Source organism: Pagrus pagrus (genome assembly GCF_965226575.1).
Source record: "Pagrus pagrus genome assembly, chromosome: 15".
NCBI classification, from domain to species: domain Eukaryota; kingdom Metazoa; phylum Chordata; class Actinopteri; order Spariformes; family Sparidae; genus Pagrus; species Pagrus pagrus.
The window spans coordinates 22,998,679-23,020,816 of NC_140199.1; the positions used below are offsets into that span (position 1 = coordinate 22,998,679).

Consider the following 22,138-nt stretch of genomic DNA (forward strand, 5'->3'; position numbering starts at 1 on the left):
AGAGAGAGAGAGGAACACACCACTGTGCCCCAACACACTTCCTAACTGCTACCTACCGCTGCTCTGCCGTTGCCATGGATACAGTGCCCTCTCTCCCCCTCTCTCCTCTCTCTCGCTGTGGGTATGGAGGGATGGGGCTGGAGAGGAGTGAGGAGAGGAGAGGAGAGAAGTGGCTCTGGCTGCTGCCTCTGCGTCATATTCATACCAGTGCAGCTGAGAGCGCCCCCCCTCCCTTCTCCCCTCCTCCTCCTCCTCCTCCTTCCTTCCTTCCTTCCCTCCTTCCTTCCTTCTCATCATCCAATTTGCACACTGCTAGATCCCCCCCTCCATTTGTGTCTCCTATCTGCATCTGCTGATCACAGTCTCCCTCTCTCTCTCCGCTGGCGCAGCTTGGTTTCATCTGCGTGGCTGACCCGGGCGGACTTTTTTTCGATCGAGCGTGGGCGCAGAAGAAAGACAAAGGTAAGCGTTGAGATGGAGGATGTTTAAGAGTGTTTGTCTGTGTGAGAGAGTGTGGAGAAAAAGAAAAGGAGAGGAAGAGGAGTCGGGGGCATCAGAACAGCTGCAAGACAAAAGACTGAGAGGTAAGCATTGATGGCATGAACTCACCTGAGACAACAAGCATGCCACCGGGAGCCTTTTTCAGGATTTTGTGGGGAATTAAAGACGACACAGTGTTGTCAGCGCACGTGAGCAAGTGTTAGTCTGCTGTCAGAGGACAACATACTAAGAGTGCATTAGTGCGTGATAGTAAGCCAGGCAGTTAGTGTGTCTGTGTGCAGTCACTTTGCTGTCAGACAATGTTATGGTACTGCTGCATGTTCCCACAGTGGAGACAAGGAGGCGAACAGAGGGGGAACTTCATTATTCACAGAGCGCTTTCTGAGCGATGTGCGGATGTGTTGACAGAGCGGGAACCTCTGTATCTGCAAGAGTAGGAGAGTGAGGGGAAGAGAGGATAGAGAGCACGCCTGACAGTGCAGTCAGTGGTAAAGTGCTCAGCTTCAAAGCCTAATCGCTCCTGGAAACAGAAGCCATTTCCCAAATCACATTCACGCACCCCTCCTCTGTTTCTTCTCCCTGGCTCTTATCTCTTCTGTTTCTCTCTGTTGCAGCGTCGGGGATGCCGCTCTCTATCTCTCACATCTGCCTTTGTTTCAGAGTTCACCATTTTACAGTGGCAGAATCTTCTGTAAATGTCAGAACCCGCAGATCGCGACCCACAAGGCGCACAAAGGAGCGAATGGTGACAGAATAGCAGCGTGAGATGAGAGGACTCCAAGAGAGAGAAAAGAGCTTGTTGAAACAGAGAGAGACAAAAAAGTGTGTGAAGGGGGAAATGAAAAGACGGGGGAGAAGACAAGTAAGGGGAGAAGAAGAGGAGGCCCGCAGGGTTATTCATTGTGTCTCGGTCCCGAGAACAGTGTCTGACACCGTGTATGACATTTAACTGTGATGCCTCTGCCAGTGCGCTGGTGTATGGGGATTGTGCCTGTCAGCTTTCGTTTCAGTGGAGACAGTTGTTTGTCTTATGTTAGTATATTGGTTGTGAGTGACTCTGAGGTTGTTACACAAGGCTTGAACTCACTTGGGGGGCTCCTTTAGTGCAGCAGATACATGGATATACTAGACCAGCGGTTTGATGGAGCCCCGCAGGCCTGTCAGATGAACCAGAGTGGCCCTAATATACGCAATCCGTCACATAATCTGTCACATTACAAGTGAGACAATTTTGATGTATTTTCAACCAGATAGTATTTAACACTGATAACTTTATTAAAAGGGGATTTTTTTTTTTTGCGTCTGTACTACTTAGATTGAAATAATTTTATTATTGATACAATTTATCCGCTACTTTTCACAATTTTTCAATTTCTTTTAGCCAACTATGCCAACAATTTATCCATTACTTTTAGCTTTACTTTTGCAACTGTGTTTAGCTACTGGAACAGTTTATAGATATATTGAAACCATTTATCCTTTAGCCTACTTTTTAGCTAGCTATTTCAACAGTTAATTCATTAATTATATTCATTAATTCCTCTTAGCTAACCATTTAAACCACCTATTGACTACTTTTGAGCTAAATATTTTAACCATTTATCCAGTATTTTTTAGCCAACTAGGCCTATTTCAGCATAGTTTTCGATAACTGCCCTCTGCCCATTCGTGAACTAGTTTTTTTAGAGAGTAAAAAAACTAGTTCACGAACAGCTGACTCAATATGAGAGATTCTTTTAAATGAGATCATAGTATCCATTTCGTCAAATTAGCTACCCTACAATCTTTCAAGGAACCCCATGGCAACTGCAGAGTTACCTCCTGGGCCACCATTTTTGTTGAACCACAGTTGACTGTACTGGCAGTCAGTTAAGACTGAAGCTCTGTTTGCACTGTTTTCTTGCTTTCAGTCACACAGACTCAATGATACGGCTCAGTCTGTTATCCATCTGACAGGATCAGGTACACGAGCAACAAAGACATCCAGCTCGTGGGAGTCAGTTATGCGCTCGTGTGTTTGTGTAGCGAAGTGTGAGATTATGAGATTATTGGCTCCGAGAACGGGTTCGCTCGAGCCAAGAGAAGTTAGGGGATGGACGGGAAGGGAAACCAGAGACATTGTGCAGGAAAAGGAAATGAAACAAAATCACATCAAGCCACGTCGAGCTGCAGAAAGGTCAAGGTAATATCAACAGGGTGAGGAGATTAAATTGACAGAGTGAAGTAAGATTAAAAAGCCAGAAAAGAGAGAGAGAGGCCGCTGGGCAAACAGTCGGCAGTCACACTGTTTACATGCAGCTCCTGTTGGGTGTGAGCGCGTGCACGTTTGTGCGTGCGCGCTCTTCCTGCCTCCCATGGGTCTCCAGTGTCCCTGCGCTCCAGGTGGGCTTTGCATTTTTAATCGATACTGTCTGTAGTGATTAACACCAGGCTTTTCTCGGCAGCAGAAAAACAGAAGGAAGTAGCGAGAGAGGGAGACAGAAAGAGAGATGGAAATCTGTCATCCACGAGGCAGGGTGTGTGAGTGAGTGTGTGTCTGTGCGTGTGTGTTTGTTCGGCAGTAATGACCCTCTGCCTCTGGGCTCCTACTGAGTATGTTTATCTCCCACAGCAGCGCAGGGCAAAAATGGACGATGCATCACTGCCACACACACACAAACACACACCATGTGCATTTTCTCCTTTTCCTCTCCTTTGCTCTAATTGCCTCCCTCTTGCATTCTCCCTTTCGCACACACGCACACACACACACACACACACACACACCCTCGTCTGATTCCATATAACTTACTCCAGTCTCACATACCGTAAAGGCTCTTTCTTCCCATTTCACTCCTCTCTCATTCTCCCTCCCACTTGTGTTGCAATATGCCTATTAATGATGCAGCTAGAGCAGCACTGCCAACTTCCTGCCTCTGACAGAGAGAGAGGAGTGTAGTTGTGCTGTACATGCCCTGCTTTGTACCACTCCCTCTAATCTCTCCACCCCTCTCTGTCCGTGTTGTTTTTCCTCAGAGTTAGCCCATGCGAGCAGCGTGTGGACTGAGTGCAGCTGTTTCGTTCCGAGCGGAGCCCAACATGTGAGAAGATGTCTGTTGGAGGTTGCGCTTGTCCCGGTGAGTGCCTGCTCTCACTCTTTCTCCCTCTCCCTCTGCCTCTCGTCTCCCTCTTTCCGTGCTCAGTGGTGCTGTCAGAGAGATGACTTATGTAAAAGTGCTGCAAAGCAGCCTAGGGCCAACTGTGTGAGTGTGAGTTATGTTTGTGCACGCGTATGTGTGTGTTGGCGGAGCCGTGCTACACTCTCAACACATGTCCTAAAACAAGGTTATGGACCGAGGCTACCACACTTTAGGATTGAGTTGTTCAGCAGACCCTCTCAGTCACGCTAGCTTGCTGTGCAGCGGATCAATGGCTCTTTGAGTTTTGCCACATACACAGAGAGTGAGATATCAATAAGTACTTCTTTTCACTCTCTTGCTCAGCTTTATCTGACCACCGTACGCCTGCTTTTGATTGTTTCTGCTCTCATATGTCCAGAAGTGTTTGGCGGAAGCCACTGCTTACTGTCCCAGGACTTGTTTTTCATATTTGTGCCATGGGTCAGAAGTGAGTGGGACAGAAGTACTTTGCTTTACTAAAGCTGGTCTCTCGAGATGAGTTTAAACCCATTGATGACGGCACTCATTAAAGGGGCACTGTGCAAAACTACATAGAGAAGAAACTGAAGCTCAGAATTATAATATTTTCATTATTAATAAGGTGATAATACAAACTCAGAAATATGATTGAATAATCTGTTCTCAGAGGAAAAAAAGGTCCCAGAACACTATTTAAAGCTAGAAAGGTGGCAGGGTCCACCACGTATAAACAAAGTAAAACAGTATGAAATTGTGTTGTCCTTTAAGGTCACTTTGTTTAGTCACTTTGTTCAGTTACAAATATAAAGAGAGTTTGTTTAAGATCTTTCTCTTGTGATTCAAATGTATTCCCCGAAACGACATAGTGCACCTTTATTGAAGGCTCATTAATGGTTTGAACGCGAGTAAGAATTGATTTTGCTTTGAGTTCAGCTGCTAATGACAGCTCTTTGTCACTGCGACTTCCTGCGTGCTTTCATTTTTTGTGCCATCGTGACTCTTTAAATAAAGGTTACATAAAAGACGGTTCACTTATTGTCACTCAGCTTCCACACTCTGCTCTTGTGCTACCGTGTCAGAGCAAGAGGAGGCAAATCTAGAACAGTCTGTCTGTACATGTCAGTCTTTGGCAAGCAAAAATGTTTTGGCAGCTTTTATCCAGTAGATCTTGTAATCTGTTCTCTCCCATAGAGTGTTTGATCCCTTTTTTGACTTAGGAGCAATTTCTCTTTAACGATACCCCAGTGAGAGCAGGCGGGCTACAGAGACGGTTGCCTTGTGCACAGTGACAGCCTCGCAGTGCCAGGGGACGGGCTCTGTGAAGAACAAGGGAGCAAGTAACAGATAGAAATTGAATCGTAGCGTCTGCTCAGGGGGATCTAAGAGTGGACGGATTGAATTAGGGTGTCAGTATCGTTTTAATGGGGCTGTTTTGATTCATTGGTAGTCGGCTATCAGATGGAATAAAATTAGAAAGGCCTCTGCTTGATGTTTTCCTCTCAGATCTTTCCTCCTCTCCACTATCTTGATTCCTCTCTCCTGTAGTTTTCCAGTATTACTCCCTCCTTCGTTCCCTCTGTTGACACTGTTAAGTGTGCAGCAGAAACTTTTAATGACATCCACATGTTTATGAAGGATGTACAAGGAAAGAGGTAGGAAACCAGAGAGCTCCTGCATGTGCAGGTTTACACATGCAGGCATGCGTGCAGATGTAGAGCATGCATGCACACTTGTACACCTTCACAAGGAGCCTGCTAGGACAAGTTTAGGCTGGCGGATCTCACAGATAACCGCCGAGCAACATTGATCAACACCGGTCTCCCTCTCCCTTTCTGTGCCTGTGCTGTAAATCATTATATTCGAAGGCTGGTTTGTTTATATTCTTCTCCGATGGCGGATTGGAAGATCCTCCCCGTCCTTTGTGTGTGAATCTGCATTGGAAAAACAAATCCTCTCTGATTCTAACATCGCTCTCTCTTCTCATCTGGTCTTTGTTTTGTTACTGGGTCAGAGTAATTGTAGAAGAGAGGAATCTCAACAGAGCATATTTGCATGTGACAGAATGCGAGCCATAATAAAGGACAGACTCCTCATGTCTGTCTCTTTCAGTGACAACACTGTGACATCCTGCTGTTGTTGTGACTTTGCTGTGAATCAGCCTTTTTAGGGCTTTGTTCCCCACATGAAGGAGATCCGTCCTAACACAGCGGAGCCAATCACGTCCTTTGTTCCGACTAAATGGTAAAAATAGATTGCCTGTGAGCTGAAGATACCCCCCCTCCACTCTCACATGCACCCACTCAAGCATGCGCTCCCCTCTGCTCACCCATCTCACTCTAACCCCTCCCTCCCATTTCTGCCTTCCTCATCTCTCACTCTCCCCCTCTTCCTCTTTCACCCTCTCTCCCTCTTTCCCTCCCTCTCTGTCACTCCCGCATCCCTCGCTCACTGCCTTTTGCAGTAGCAGCGGTGTTACCTCATGCAGAAAGTCACATGGCTCCTGATTGGAGAAAAGTGACTTAAGGCAGAGCCAAGATGGCAGCCAAACAGCCAGGGCTTTTTTGATTACCGTTACACAACAACACGACTGGCTCGGCTTTATCTCGCTGCACTGAAAGCCTGCGCCTCTCTTTCTTTTCCTCCTCAGTTCTTCACTTCTTCCCCTCTCCTCATCCCCCTCCTCTCTCCTACCCTAGTGAGTCTCTCAGATCTTGTTTGCTAGATCAAAATGGCTGTGTGTGCAGAGGCAGAGAGAAAGAAGGAATGCGTGGGAGACAGAGATGCTGGGGAGTCAGAGAGATGGAGGGGGGGTGCAGAGTGGAGACGAGCTGTAGTGATGTCACATCTGCTGCAGGCCGACAGGATGGCAGAGGAAAGCTGCCATGTGCCACACGGCCGGGAGGAGGCGGAGGATGGGGAGAACACTAAACGTGTGGGAAGGAAAAAATGTTTTTTTCTATCAAAGCACACCTTTATTTGCGAGAGATGTGCAAGCTGCAGTCTTTAAAACATGAAAGCACGTTCAGTGCCGAGGTAGAAGCTGACGGTAACAGTGCTCAGACTGAAACAGAGCTGAAAACAGAAGGTATGAGGACAGACGCAGAGTTGTTTGACAGCTTTCTGCCATACCTATGTGCCACCTGTATGTATGTGCATGTGTGTAGGTTCGAAAGGCATATAGATACAAATCATCAACCAGATTCATAGTTTTTTTAGACTTTATAAAAGTATTTTTCATTAACAACCTAATCGCCAGACTGAATGTTGGCAATGAACATTTCTGCAAATCGTAGATATGTTGAAATGTTACCTTTCTTTAGGCTTTATGTTGCAACAACAATGTGCTTATGGTCGACTTAGGTCGAGGCACAAAAACTTCTTGGTAGGGGTTAGGAAACGATCATGACTGGCTTTTGGTCGCTGCAAACACGGCTGAAGATGTCCTGAGGTCTCCTTGAAAATATCCAGCAGCTTAACACTTACAAATGTTTACAAGCTGTTTACAAACGTTACAAATGTAAATATTGCAGTTAGCAATGCCCTCCCTTCTATCTAAGTCACCACATGACCGTGGAGCGGTAATCCCCAGACACAGCAGCAAAACAGGAAGGTCCTGCTCTCTGTGTGTTCACAAGCAGACAGGACTGCCTGTTCATGGAGTCCTCTGTCCTGATTGGATAAAGTGGGCAGGGATACCAAAAAAATTATTTTCTCTTTTACTGCATAAGTGGGGGGAGGAGAGACATGGGTTACTGACCAAACACTCTATAACAGTGATTACTGTTGGAATATAGAGCTATTTAACACTCACTTTAATGCAAAATGCAGTCTCAAAATGTGGTCACTGGCCACCATCACCTCCACCTCACGATATGAAAGACAGGTAATAAACATGTAATGTGAACATGATATGACACATTTGTAAAAATGTCAATATGATATATAACCTATGACATATACAAATGTGAACGTACCAGTCTGCAAAAACGTTAATTGCCAACATTTTATCCTGGCGACCGGGCTGTGAATGAACCAGCTGATTCATCTTCTGATTGATGAGATGACTTGTTCAAAGAGAATAAGCATCTAAGTTTATGCAAATCAAGGCAAATATTGATATTTTCAAGCTGTTTCAAGGATTCAGTCAAGTGTCTCCCGAAACCGAGCATCAGAGCATCGAGGCTTGAATTGATGACGTCAGCAGGTGGAGGTGGAGTTGGTGGAGTCGTACTTGGAATTAGCGTCAGACTGACTCATTAGGCTTACAGAGTGTGTGTTCGAGATATGACATTCAAGGGTTGTTTGAATGAAGGGCTTCATGTTGCGAATTAGACAAAGTGTCCACGCTCCACTGAAATCAAGTGCTGTGTCATGGTTGTTTCATTATTCACAATCTGTGGAGCGGCTCCAAGATCAGTCCCTAAATAACATCGTCACTGCAGTCTGCGTCTCGGGTGTTCAGTTTAAGAGCAGGCATTAAAACTGAGCTGTGCAGCGTTATTTCTATTTATTTTGTTACATCACATTATAGATTTGAGTTTGGGTGAGACATTTTTCCAGGACACGACAAGGGCAGCTACAAAAATGTCCACCTTACAGTTAAAACTGCACCTCAGGGATTGGCTAATTCCCCCTGCACTCAGAACATTGACCTCTATCATTACAATCGCCACGACAGCAACCCTCGCATACCATCTTTCTGTTGGCTATCCTTCAATTTATCTCGAACACATGCTGTTCAACTTCCTCCTGTCAAGCCACAGCAGCATCCTCTGGGTGCAGTCCATGTTCGCTCTGTCTGCTGCCTTGTTGCTATCACTACCAGTCAGGTGTCACAACAGTTTCCCTGACAGTTTTGTGCCTCCGCTGTGGCGTTTTAGAAAAGCAGCAACAGGAATCTGAACATGCTGCTCAACAGCGCTGTCTTCAGATTTTTCTCTCCACCGCTTCACTATCTCTGTCAGAAGCTTGCAAAACAGCAAAACAGACACAGTGCGTCTTCGGAAAAATGCTTTCAGGGCATTTTTTATTAACACCAGCCAGTGTATGACATGTGTGAGGTCAATTCAAACTGCTAACAGCTCAACTTTGTTTCTTTACCAGCATCAGTGTAAAAGGTGTCTAACTGTACCGAGGTTTGATTTATGCACCAAATAATTAAAAATCAGCTCTATTTTATATTTTTCTGTATTAGAGGCTAAAGTATAATTTCCCTTGACTATTCATGGAAGGCATTTTAGTGTATACGCACTCCGCCTCTGCATAAAATAGTACAGGTAAAGTGGTTTGGAGCTGGGTATCTATAAATACAAGAGGGCACGTCACATCATGTGTCGTAGAAGACCAGCTTTCCGGTGACTAAAATAGGACCTAGCTCTCGTTTATGTGACTGCCATGTTCTGATGAAGCCTTTAATGTTATCGCTGCCTGCTATGTACGTACTCAATGTGACTCCTGCTGAATACAGATGAAATCAATTCTTGGAACTGAAACACTCCCGCAGCGATGCATGCAATATCCCATATTTTGTGCAACGTAATCCCCTCTTCCATTCGGCCCATCTTTAATAGTTTTATATAATGATAATGGAGGCTAGTAGTCAAATATAAGCCTATTGTGCATGTAAAAGTTACTGATTGTTATAATCGTGGACACGGCAGATAAAGCTAAAGATCGAGTTACATGATACAAATGGAAATGTTGTTTTTAGTACGGCTGCATGATATGGCGAGTAAATCATTTTGCGACTAGTAAACTATTAAACTATTTAAATTAGGATCATTTAAATTAAGATTTTTCAGCTAGGGCATCTCTGCGACACTACAAAACTTATTATAATGCTGTTTTGTCAAACATTTGACCTTGAAAGGAGAAATGTTATGCTCATTGTCAGGTTCATAATTTCATTTTGGGTTACTTCTCGAATAGGTTTACATGCTGTAATGCTCAAATAACACATCAGTTTTCTCATCCTGTACCGTGTTTCAGGAGCAGTGTTTTCTGTGGGAGACCTTTGACCTTTTAGCTTTCAAGATCTTTTACATGCGCTGAACCTCTATGAAACACTGAAGGAAAGAGGAAAAAGTGAAAAAGCATCACAGGTGTCCTCTTGAATCTTGCAATTGGCCATATTGCAATTTCAATAATGTTTTGATGAATTGTGCAGCCCTAATGTTAGTTGAAGGGGCTCTGTGCACCTTCTGTGTTGTGCTGGAAGCGGGTCATTAGTTAATGATACCGGACTCCACTTCTAAACTAACCCCTTAGCTGCTTTTGCTTTTTGATAGCAGAGCCGAGAGACGCACTGAGACAAGGCATAAAGTCACATCCTATTGACTGTCATAGAAAATCCAACCTTCACAAAGAAATCCACAGTCCAGTAGCTTTAAAACAACATGTCCACAGGCTTGTACAGGCAACCAGGAGAGACGGGGAAAGTCTCATTTCATGTCGTGTTACAATCAGCTCACATATAACTAACAAAAATATAATTTATACATGTAAAATGCTACAAATGTTACAAAGAGCCCCTTTAAAAACCCTATCTTAGTCGTGAATAGGGCCCAGTATGAACTCCTGGGTACAGTTCATTCTATTCAGTAGCACGAGGAAGATGTTTGCAGCTTTTGCCAGCAGAGGGAGGTGCTGTTCTATCACGTCTCCTTATGTCAGTCCATCAACACTGAACAGACAGCAGACTGGGGAATCATCCTAGATCTGGGCCTGTGTTATAACAAAAAGCTTTGGTCTCTCTTTTATTCCCTCTTGTAGCTGTTTCATAATTTATGTTCTGTCATAACTACAAAGGCAGCTCTGTAGGTATGAACACGGTTAACATACCTGGAAACCCTTTTGGGTTTGTTTCTTTTTTCCAGAATTTAACCAAGTGATGCAGGATGCAGCACTTTAGCTGAACAATACTGGTACTTACATGGTTTCACTCAGTAAGGAACAATCTGATAAGATGCAAAATGTACTCCAGCTGTTGTTAGGACAAGAAATTCCAGGTCCAAACAGTGATATGGATCGTGCGATTTTGTTTAAAAGATGCAACCCACAATTCAAGAGAAGATATTTTTGATCTCAAGCTGCAGCAGATACTGTTCGTACATCTCTGCTCTATGTCTGACGTGTTCTTTATACACTAAGAGTGACTGGTGAGGCTCAGATGTGTTTACCCTCTCACTGAATTGCATTTTTTCAAGTCTCTCTGCCGCACTTCTTGCTTATATAATTCTACAAACTGACTGGCAGCTCAAGTGAAAAGCCTCAACAAATTGAGCTTTAAAAGCACTTTAAGACCACAAAAGGTCCTCCAGCCTTCAAATGTATTGCTTGTAAACATTAGAGTGGTTATTGATTAAAAGTGAAGCAGCAGATTATACCCTTACATAATCTGAGGCTATGACGGGCTCAGGACTGCGGTCTAAAGGATTTGAGTCATCAGCCAAGTCAATCATTTTTCATAAGCTTTAACAAAGTTGGTTTGAATTATTAACTAGTTGTTGTGTTAATGTGATCAGAATGTTTGAATCACACTCCATGGATTTAATAAGGGAACGTGGCCTCGATCAGGCAGTTTTTTCTCATTTTGGGATTGTTAAAGTCAGGACGAACCGTACAGGACTGGATGACCAGTGCTAGTTCAAATAGCTCCAGCCCCAGAAAATCAGTTTCGTCATGACTTAATTCCTCAGGGCTGATTATTCCTCATGAATTAGGTTTTAGAGCCCCGACCATACAAAGCTTTTAGAATTGCACCAGCTTGGAAAAATGTTCTTAGACTCACTGGGATATAATCCTGCCAGTTTTTGGTCTGTGGTTGAACACAACAGCTTCTGAAATCAAAAAATGAAAAGCACATAACATTTGATTGCAGTGACGTCTATTGTTAAGTTTCTAAATACAACATTTCTTTATTCCTTATGAAATGTGTTGAGATATATTAACGGACTATAGATTTCCTTCAGTTTTTCTGAGACTACAGATGTTAATAAAATGACTAAGTGAAGCACGGACAATAGAAAAATAAAAAAATAAGATAAGGTGAAATATTATTTATTGTGATGGAAGTTTGGTATGTTCGTACAGGTTTAATTCATTTCAGTCTGGGTGATGAGTGATGATTCTTTCACCACCATATCTGATACAGACTTCCCTAAATCTAAACTAACTTGTGGAAGCTGGAGGACAAGCCAGACAGGTCCAATAGTTTCTGTTAAGTAGATGTTTAATGTGCTCTGGTCAAATCCTTAAATAGGTGTCATGTTTGAATTTATTCTCATAAAATCATAAATCTGAGAGCAGAGTGATAGATTGTATCTGCAGGCATGTCTGCAGTGGGGGAAAGTAACTAAGTACATTTACTCAAGCACACACTTTGAGGTACTCTGTTACATTTAGGCCTATTTGATATCTTTAGTTACTAGTTACTTTTCGGAAAATATAATCAACAAACACATTATGTATTAATATTATGGTTAAAATAAGATTTTATTTATCCCTTGATGAATTTCACAAGCTACCAGACAGTATAAACAGTCAAGATAAACCCCCTCCTGCTGCAACAATGCATTAATAATTATTATTCTACATTATAAATAACCATTATTCTTACTCTCGCTGCCCCCATCTTTATATTTTCTTCTCATGTTTATTCATTTACTTTTATTGAACCAGGGAGGAATAAAAATGAAGTCTTTGTTGTTATGTGTTCTCTTGTATCTCTTTTGACTTTTGCAGTGGAATATGAGTGGGTTAATCCCTCTCTCCTGTCAATCTGTGAATGCATATTATAACCACATCCTTGTCTCTGTTTCTTGTAAATGCCAATATAAAAAATCTGATCACAATAAAGTATTACAACCATTATTATTAGTACTTTTACTTGTACTGTGAAGTACACTATGCAGCTGGTTTGGACTATGTGAGTTGCTGATATTGAATATAACAGTATGATGCTGCAGACTTGAATATATTTCCCCACCTGTAAAAACTGTGCTGAGGAATGAAATAGGCTGAAAAGTGTCCCTCTCACATTGGGGACCCACCTTGTACCACTCTGGGTCGCACCGGTGCACACATGGGTCTCGGACGAGACAAACTGGGGCCCGAGTGAGGGAGGCAGGGCCGTGGGCAGGGCCGTGTCTGTCCCGGTCTGTGAGTCGGGATGGGCGGAGGAGCCTGGAGGAGGCGGGGCCTTTGTTTGTTCGTGTCTCGGCTGGCAGGAACAAAGGGTCCTGTAGTAGTAGTAGATAGGTAGCACCGTCCACCACACAGATGACATTTAAAACGTGTAGTTGGGGATTGCACTTTGACAGGAACCAGGGGAACTAGCTGGAGTGTTTTACTTCCCGTCGCTTGCTGTCTTCTTTGGGATCCTCGGACTGCATTATCACCGGTCGGAGCTGGGGCTCTCACCATCCAGCCGCTCCGGCTAGCAGCGAGGCTAGGTGGCTAGAAACACCGAGCGGAGGTGTTGAGCAACACCGCGTTTCGGTGGACCTTTCTCTGCAGGTAACTCAAACTTAAAGCCGCCACACTTTAGCAGCAACACTTCTTTATAATAAGCCACCGAAACTGTTTTTAAACATGCACGGGAATTAATGAGTGGATTGCGTTGATGACGGGAGTTAGCAACTAGCTAGGTTTTAATAGTTTAGCAATGGCAACCGTCCCCTGCAAACGCTCACTGAATGCGGCCCTGCGGCTCAGTTGACGCCTGGTCCTGTGTGTTGAAGTGAATACTGTAGTGTTGTTAAATGTCGGCTGTGCATGCACACAGGCAGAGCAATAAGTTGACACCAGTATGCAGTGCAAGTATGTGTCTTCGCACATTGCTCTGGATGTTTTATTGGCCGAGGGCCAGCCTCTGGATGCAGCTCTATTGTTTGCAGTGAACAGTTTGGGCGGACTAAACTGCACCAAAGTGCCACTATTTAAAGTTAGCCTTTGTGAGTCGTTATGCAAGTGATTTTAATCAGGCTCTTCTCTCTAAAGGATGCAGGAGTCATTCATCTCTATTTGTCATGTGGGCCCCAACTCAAGATGTGATGTCTGGCCCGTGAAATTACATGTTTATGTTGGTGTGGGTCCTCCTGACTGGCCTCTTTTTAGGGTGTGTGTTGCTGTTATATACAAGGGTAAAATAATATATGTCAGCATTTTGCAGGATGAGAATGCATGTGTGATAGAAATGAAGATGTCTTCTTGTATTTGTTGCAGTTGAATTTGTTTTCTGCACAATGTGCATTAAATTGAACGACTTGGGTTTCAATGCTGTCTGGGGCTAATGGCTGGTGGTGTTGGCAGGGGTGCTCCTATAGGTCAGACAACCATTGTTGGGTGCTCCTGAGCAGGTTCACCCCCATCGTAACGGGGAGGAGAAGATGACCTGCCATGACTCTTCCATGTATACTGAAGCAAGGAAGAAAAGGTTGAGAGTAAATGAAGGAGGAGCTGTTCAAGGAGCCTACATCAGAGTTCACAGATGCATTCTTTCTGCCTCAATTTGTCTTCAGCTAGCATTTGTCGAGTACTCTGTCTGTGGGGTTCATCAAAAGTGATGTGAAAAGCTTAAAAGATGGAGCTTAGCGAGGTTTGATCCTGCATTAGAGTGGCCCATGTCGGATGTTCATGTTTCTCCCCCCTGCCGGGTTTAATTTGATACAATCGCCATTTTATATGCCGAGCTGACAGTGACCGACTGTTGTGCATAAATTGTGCCTAACAAATTAATATTACGCTGCCTTCAGGTGCCTGTTGGGAAAACCAGATTTACAAGCAGTGCTCACATAAACAACATTACCGATGGGGCAAATACAGGAGCAGACAGGATTTTCTAATATCTCAAAGCTGCCAGTATCTATTTACTCTATTATGAATGTATCGCCCCCACATGAAATTCCTCTAGTTGACTTCACGTTTTGTATCTGTGCTGAAAAAGTGGGCTAAAAAAGTGGGCTAACTGGAGGGTGGTTGTGATGGGCCAGACTGGGTCAAATTTCCAAGGGTTGTTTTTCTCAGACATCCCAGTCAGCCGCTGCCTGCTTGGGTATAAAATATCTTTGGTCGGACCTAATTACATGCAGCCGCTGTCTGTGTGAGGTCTGCTGAGTGGAGATGCAGAATAGATGTTTTCTCAGAGCCCTGAATTGTTTGAGTATGAATGGCTTATCTGGGCAGACAAGGGTTAACAACAGCCAGGCTAGCGAGTGGGGGGATGGGTGGTAGAGGCAAGTAAAGGGGGAGACACACACACACACACACACACACACACACACACACACACACACACACACACACACAGTGCAGTGCATGGTTAGTATCTCATGGGGCTGTATGCAGAGAAGAGGGTTCACTATAATGGTACAAGAACACAAAGAACATACCAGAGCACTTCCTGTGTTTGTATCCCCCAATTTCACTGATTGTTTTCTCAGATTTCTGCAGGCTAATAAATATTGCTGCCCACCCCCCCACCACCACCCCCGTGATGATTTGTTTTCTTGTCCATTTAGCAGATTGAAGACGCATTAGATAATGAAAGCAGCAGGAAATTGTTTTGGCAGCGGGTTTTTTATTTGAGCAAATCTCAACAAAATCATCCAACATTAGATTACTTAGATGATGCTGCGATTTGAATGAGCTAAATCTAAAGTAATCTAAATCTCCTCTAAATCTCTGCTCTTTTTTTTCTTCTCCTCCTCCTCTGCTGTGTGCTTGTGTGCAGGCTGTTCGTCAAAGTCATTCAAGCTGTACTCTCCTAAGGAGCCCCCCAACGGCGGCAGCTTTCCCCCCTTCCACCCAGGCGCTATGCTGGACAGAGATGTGGGGTAGGTCTGGGTTATACTGTCAGAAATAAAATGCGTCTAAAACTAGGGCATCTTGAATTAATTTAGTATTTTAAACATGGAGTTTATTACTTTCATGATGTCTCCATTTTACTTAACTGGAAGCTGTTCGTTGTTTTATTATTTACAAAAAATTACAAAATATCTATTTTTAGGTGCTGATTATTTTTTTTTATAAATACTTGTATCGATGTTTTATAGCTTGTATTTTTGTTTTTAGAGCATTTTCCTCTAATTGCACTGTTTGATCACCTCATCTTAGATAACGACATTGGAATATAATCAAATGAGAGTTGACTGCACAGAAGCAAATGTTGCCTGAATATTAGAATTTAATTTTTCTACACCTCCGCTGTTATATAACAGGGAATTTGAATGGGAAACTTAATAACTTAACTAAAATGTTAGTCATGTGTGATAAACAGGGCCTTGAAATATATATATTGGCTATAAAAAGTGGGGTTATTGTAGCTCTTAGATTAAAGTTCAGAGGTCATGACATATGATACGTTTGCCAAAAAGTATTAAAAACGCATTATGCATGATGTTATTTGTGTTTCTTTGAAACCGGTTGCTAATATTTGTATTTTTCTTTCCTCCTAGGCCTACACCCATGTACCCCCCATCATACATGGAGCCTGGAATGGGGTGAGTACACTGACACTTGAATAGTGAATTTACAGTTATGGTTTGACATCATTTTGAAGGAAATGATAAAGCGTTGAAGCTGTGTGCATTTGTGCTCTAAAATGTATTCATTATATGTGCCTGAAAATAACTACACTTTGGGTCCGCTCCTACAATTTTTTAACACTGTGGGTGAAGAAGAGCCACCGACGTAGCTCAGACAGCGGTGTTGAATTCCCCTGTCTTGTGCTTCAGGAGACCCACACCGTACGGGAACCAGACAGATTACCGGATATATGAGCTGAACAAAAGGCTACAGAATTGGACAGAGGTGAGAGTCGCTTCCTCATTCGCACAGACGGTGATAAGAACTCGACACCAAATTGTTGCTGTACAGAGACACAGCATGAGTGTTTCATTTTCAAGTTGGTTCTGATTACAGTCCATTGTCTTCTGCAGCTCCTGTGAACTATTTACTGCCGCCATGTTTTCAGATTTTCCCTCCCAGCTGCTGTTTATGTGTTCCTATGTATCCATGCTAGGGATTTTGTGCGAAATTAAGCCCGAGAACTCACAGACTTAATTTACATTCAGGCTCTAATAGGATTATCTGATCAACCTGGCTAAAACGTAATTGGAGTGCCAACTGTTTATATGCCCGAGTGCACAGCTGAGTAGATGTTATGAGTCATGCTTTTTATATGCACATTACAACAAATACATGCACATTAACCTTCTGTGAACAGTTTTCTGTCCAACAAAACTGCTAACGTCTAAAAAGTAGCATGTATGATTCAGGAAGTTAATCCCTTCAATTCACTTTTATTTGTTCTTCTGCACCGCACCATTTCTGCTTAAGTTCCCCAAGCATTAATGTTGATGACTATATGAAGCATGCACATGTTCTCACATTATTTGCAAACTTTCAGTGGTTTACAAACTAAGAGCCTTTTGATCATATTGTAGGGAAGACAATTAGATGGGTTATAGAAGTGGTAAAATTGAGGAACCCAGATCTTCTGCTTCTTTTTATAGTGGTTTTACTACATTCGCTATGTTTGGTTATTCATGTAGTCTCATGTAACTTCCTCCCCTCTTTATAGCAAACACAGCCCCTATTGTTCTTGATATCTAATTATTTTTGACAGAGAACATGTAGCATCTATTCTGTGCCTTCTTCCTGCAATAGACTTGGATGCCATTTTGGCAAAACTAAGAGTAACCATGGTTCTTCTTTTTTCAGGACTGTGACAATCTCTGGTGGGATGCCTTTACTACAGAGTTTTTTGAGGATGATGCCATGCTCACCATCACTTTCTGTCTGGAAGATGGACCCAAACGATATAGTAAGAAATTCTTTATATGGAAAATATTGTTTGTTTTTATTTTTGATACTTTTCTGTACATGAAACATAAAGTTCCATATATTTTATATTGATATTTTGTTTATCTTTCGAATTTACTTGAGCATTTTATCCAGTGATAAGGATCGGCTGTTCGCAGCATTGTGTATATCCTCCATGTTTATTCTATTATGTCTGTGTCAGATGCTGATTCCACTTTCCTTATGTGGGTGATTTAAATTTCATTGTGTTGATCATCTGTAAGTATTGATTTGATTTGTTGATAAAATGATTATTTTCACCCGCAGCCATCGGCAGGACGTTGATTCCACGATACTTTCGAAGTATTTTCGAGGGGGGCGCCACTGAGCTGTTCTATGTTTTGAAGCATCCGAAAGAGTCCTTCCACAGTAACTTTGTGTCTCTCGACTGTGACCAGTGCACCATGGTGACCCAGAACGGCAAACCTATGTTCACACAGGTACAGATAATCTTTTCACAGTGGATGAAAAATGTGTAGCCTTCCCTCTACTTTCTGTCCCTGTCTAACTTTTATTTCTCTCTTGTGATAAGGTTTGTGTGGAGGGCCGCCTGTACCTAGAGTTCATGTTTGATGACATGATGAGGATCAAGACGTGGCACTTCAGCATCAGACAACACAGAGAGGTCCTACCGAGGAGCATTTTGGCTATGCATGTGAGTTGTGGCTGAAAAAACACACACAAGTACTCAAATCAACATACTATACATGCAGTTATTCATCTCACCTTCTTAACCCAATCACAGGATCCCCAGATGCTCGACCAGCTGGCTAAAAATATCACCAGATGTGGGCTGTCCAACTCCACGCTCAACTACCTCCGTGTAAGCAAATTTCGGTTTCGATCAGTCACTCACGTGACCTCAGCTACACATGTAACAAGCTGCTAACACACCTACATGTCTCTTGGGTCCCTCTCTTTCTCTCCTAAAGCTATGTGTGATATTGGAGCCCATGCAAGAGTTGATGTCCCGGCATAAGACCTACAGCTTGAGCCCGAGAGACTGCCTGAAGACCTGCCTCTTCCAAAAGTGGCAAAGAATGGTAGCACCTCCAGGTAACACACACACCTTTTTGAATTCGCCAGTGGCATTTATGACATGGTTGCCCTGACATTCATAAAGCTATGGAGTACTCATAAACAAATCAATATGCAATTGTGTGACCTTATCTGCAACAAGCCTCGAGACAACTGATTGATAGAGATTTTAATACTTCATTATGATGCATATCTTATCCATTTGTCGACTTGCAGCTGAGCCAGCCAGACAAGCTCCAAACAAGCGGCGGAAAAGGAAGGTGTCCGGCGGAAGCACCGTGAGCTCCGGCGCAGGCAGCAATAACAACAGCAACAGTAAAAAGAAGAGTCCAGCCAACAGCTTTTCACTCTCCAGCCAGGTACCTGTAAGCATTACATCTACTTGACCTCTATCTGCACCTCCCAGGTTCAGCTGAGCAAGGGATGGAAGGATAGGACAGAGGGTGGAGGGGCTGGAAAGCAAGGCAAGGAGGTTAGAGAGTTATTTTGTGGGTATGGGGGGGTAGCTGGGGCTGTTAGTTTGTAGCAGCAGGTCAGGGTAGAGATATCGTCTGGAGGTGGGGTTTGGGTTGATGTAGGGGTTGATTTCTGTAATTCTACTAAGAATGAGTAGATTTAGTTAGCAGACCCCCTGATGTGAACCAGTGATGGGCAGTCCCTGGTCCTCTGGGGCCACAGGTTATGGGTTATATAGACGAGGTACATATGACCTCCATCTCTAAGTAATATATTTTGGGGTAGGGTTTCCTTGCTCTGATCTCCAGTGGGACAGTTAGGTTTCTCTCTAAATCTGCTGTGTCAACCTGGTTTTAGAGTTACCACTAAGTCTATCAGAGCACATGATTCACACAGCACTGCTGTCTTTGCTTACTTGGTTGCTTGATTGAGCGAACGAGACCCGAGGTGGAATGAAAACCCCCCCTGATGCAGCACTCAAGGATCAGGGATGCCCACTGCTGGCCAGTAGGGAGGGCCCTCGACCCTGGTTCTCGGAACAGGGGCAGGGAGTCAGGGCCACATGGACTCCTGAACTGTCATTGTCCTGATGTGATTGGGTTCAGAATGAGAGGACACTTAATACCTCAAGATTTTAACACTTTGTCCCGAAAACCTAGCTTGAATTACCACTTATAATGCATTTCATTAGTTAAGTTCATTTGTAACGCCAAGTTAGATCGCACCTAGACAATAGGCAAAAAAACGATACAGTTACATCTCGTCCGTGCAGCCAGTCATTCCGCGCACCCCCCTGTATTATGGGGATAATATGTACCGGCCCTTGCTGTCCCCTTTAGGACGTGATGATGGTGGGAGAGCCCACACTGATGGGAGGGGAGTTTGGTGACGAGGACGAGCGTCTGATCACGCGGCTGGAGAACACGCAGTTCGATGGGGCGAATGGCCTGGAGGATGAGGACAGTTTCAACAGCTCGCCTGCACTGGGGGCACATTCGCCCTGGAACAACAAGGCTCCCTCCAGTCAGGAGAGCAAGAATGACAACTCCCAGTCGTCCCAGTAGAGTGCTGCGGTCCCAGCCAGCCCCTTTTTTCAATGCTTAAAAAAAACCTACTGGGACCCACCTGAGCCAACACACTAGCGAGAGGAGTCAGGGAGGGAGGCCTCGAGCACTTTTGTTCAATTAATTTTTGTTTGTTTTGTTCCGTTATGTTATTTTGAAGACAAAAGGAGAGTGGTCAGGGAAAGGGATAATAGCTGATGGACTGGTAAAGCTCTGTGCTGTCACATGAAGGACAGTGTCGGCAGAATCCCACTCGCTCCCTCACATTGTTGCACATGATCAGTGGTGCTCAGCCTTGGCCCTTGTCTGCTCGGCTCCAGTCAGTCCTCTTAGAGGTGTGGTGAGACTGGCGGGGTGGCGGTGTGTGTGAAAGTGTGTTTACCCCCCCATCATCGCTCACCACAGCGTTTGAGCCAAAGTTGTCAGAGTGCTCGCCATGGCGGTCCATGTCAGTGGGTTCTTGTTCCAACCTCGGGTCTCTCGGGCGTGCGTTTTCCTTCGACGAGGCACCTCGTTGTTTCTGTTGTGCTCATGTCACAGGGAAGAAATGCTTAGCTTTTATTTAACTTATTTTTTTGCAGGCTGCAGAGAACTGTGTGCACACTTAGTATCAAAATTCAACGTTCGGTTTTTAAAAACTCAATCATTTGTTTTTGTAGGACCTGGTTGGAACAAAAACCTGTACAGTGCCGGAGCTTGAGGACCGGAGTTGAGAACCACTACGCTAAATCTTAAACACACACACACGCACCACACACAAACACTGAAACAAACGCACACACATGCATACACCCAGACACACATTAACACACATACTCACCTACAACTACAGCATAAAACATTGAGGTACTGGAGAGAGGTGGTACGCAGCATGTCTGGACCAGAGCACCAGACGCTACAGAAGTGTGTTTTCATTTTCTATGTTTTAGACTTGTTTTGAATTTTTCTTTTTTTATTTTTGTAAACAATTTCTAAAAAATAAACAGATTAAAACAAGCAAGCAAACAAAAACACCCCAGAATATTCTTTGCACTGTTTTCCACTATTAACTCCAATCTATTTTTCTTATGAATTGACGGTGTATTTTTTTTCTTTTCTATTATTGCTAATGTAAGAACTGTAAAACATCTGAAACCTGCAGTATATTAATGTATAAGTATTGCTGTTAGATCATTCTTATTGTGATGGTAATAACTTTCATGTAAGTCTGTGCTTGATATAATGTCATCCATCTGTGTCAGACATCACACTGTCACCAGGTCCATTGGCTTCAGTGCTAGAAAACGGGTTGGGGAGAACATGGCTAGTGTTTAAATACTGTACTACATCTTGTTTGATGTGAGTCCAAAGCAGCACACTGGAAACCTCTTTCCCCACTAAATTTCCATCAAGCGCCTGGTTTGGATCTGTTGACTTGTCATTGCAGAACTGTTTGCTTTGTCTTGAAATCTCTATCTGGGGGTCCTCTCTTCAGCGAACATAGAAACAGAAAACTTCTCAAATTTGCTACTCAAAAATATTTTAAAAACAAGTTTTGACAGGATTGTAAAATAAGAAAAAAAAAAAGACTTTTGTATTAACTTAAGTTTCCCAGAAATGTTTTTAATCACAATTAAGAAAGCTGCAGACCAAGGAGCTACATGTAAAGATTCTTTAGATATTGATTACACTGTGCTGTTTTATGTTTTATGAAGAATCATTTTGTTGGCTTTACTCCTCATGTTTGTGTCTGTGCTTGTATATTTTTAGGTAGTAATTTCTGTAAAAGTTATTCTATGTATTCCTCCCTAGATCTATGAGAAACTCAATCTAATGTAAAGAGATGAAAAGCCTCTTAAAAGTTTTTTTAAACGTGATTTTTAATGGTACAATCACTGATAAAAGAATTTTGCCCTCATTTTAGCAAACTGTATTTATTTTTCTATGTACTGACATTCTGTTTAGGTCCCAGCCACCTGTACAATACTCATGACAATATATGGAGGGGGTTTGTGGGGCTGCTGAGTCAGTTAATGCTAATAGAGGTCATTCCATTACTTGTGTTTTTAGACATGTGGCTCCCAAGTTATTCTGGCCCGT

At 43.3% G+C, this 22,138-nt stretch overlaps 1 protein-coding gene across 6 annotated transcripts; it reads left to right on the forward strand.

Annotated features, from left to right (window-relative positions):
* The first annotated feature begins 201 nt into the window (after positions 1-201).
* On the forward strand, positions 202-21,956 carry ldb1a (LIM domain binding 1a). Of its 6 annotated transcripts, none has more exons than XM_084375100.1 (12): positions 202-462; positions 3,517-3,617; positions 15,370-15,472; positions 16,094-16,138; positions 16,373-16,448; positions 17,361-17,463; positions 17,769-17,941; positions 18,034-18,156; positions 18,247-18,324; positions 18,434-18,557; positions 18,756-18,904; positions 19,835-20,710. In XM_084375100.1, exons 2-12 carry the CDS (start codon positions 3,590-3,592, stop codon positions 20,057-20,059), a joined length of 1,227 nt encoding a protein of 408 aa, XP_084231226.1. In that variant the 5' UTR covers positions 202-462; positions 3,517-3,589; the 3' UTR covers positions 20,060-20,710. The 6 variants fall into 6 exon arrangements, with proteins under 6 accessions (XP_084231226.1, XP_084231228.1, XP_084231230.1 ...); XM_084375102.1 differs by having other exon boundaries at positions 18,756-18,898; XM_084375104.1 differs by lacking the exon at positions 19,835-20,710 and adding an exon at positions 20,719-21,956 and having other exon boundaries at positions 206-462.
* Positions 21,957-22,138: the final 182 nt, after the last annotated feature.

What these genes read in the sequence shown, in the direction of transcription:
- ldb1a (XM_084375100.1), top strand. Translation starts at nt 3,590, where the DNA reads ATGTCTGTTGGAGGTTGCGCTTGTCCCG. An exon ending in TGGAGGTTGCGCTTGTCCCG is followed by an intron (nt 3,618 to 15,369) that starts GTGAGTGCCTGC and finishes GCTTGTGTGCAG; the next exon opens with GCTGTTCGTCAAAGTCATTC. An exon ending in GGCTACAGAATTGGACAGAG is followed by an intron (nt 16,449 to 17,360) that starts GTGAGAGTCGCT and finishes TTCTTTTTTCAG; the next exon opens with GACTGTGACAATCTCTGGTG.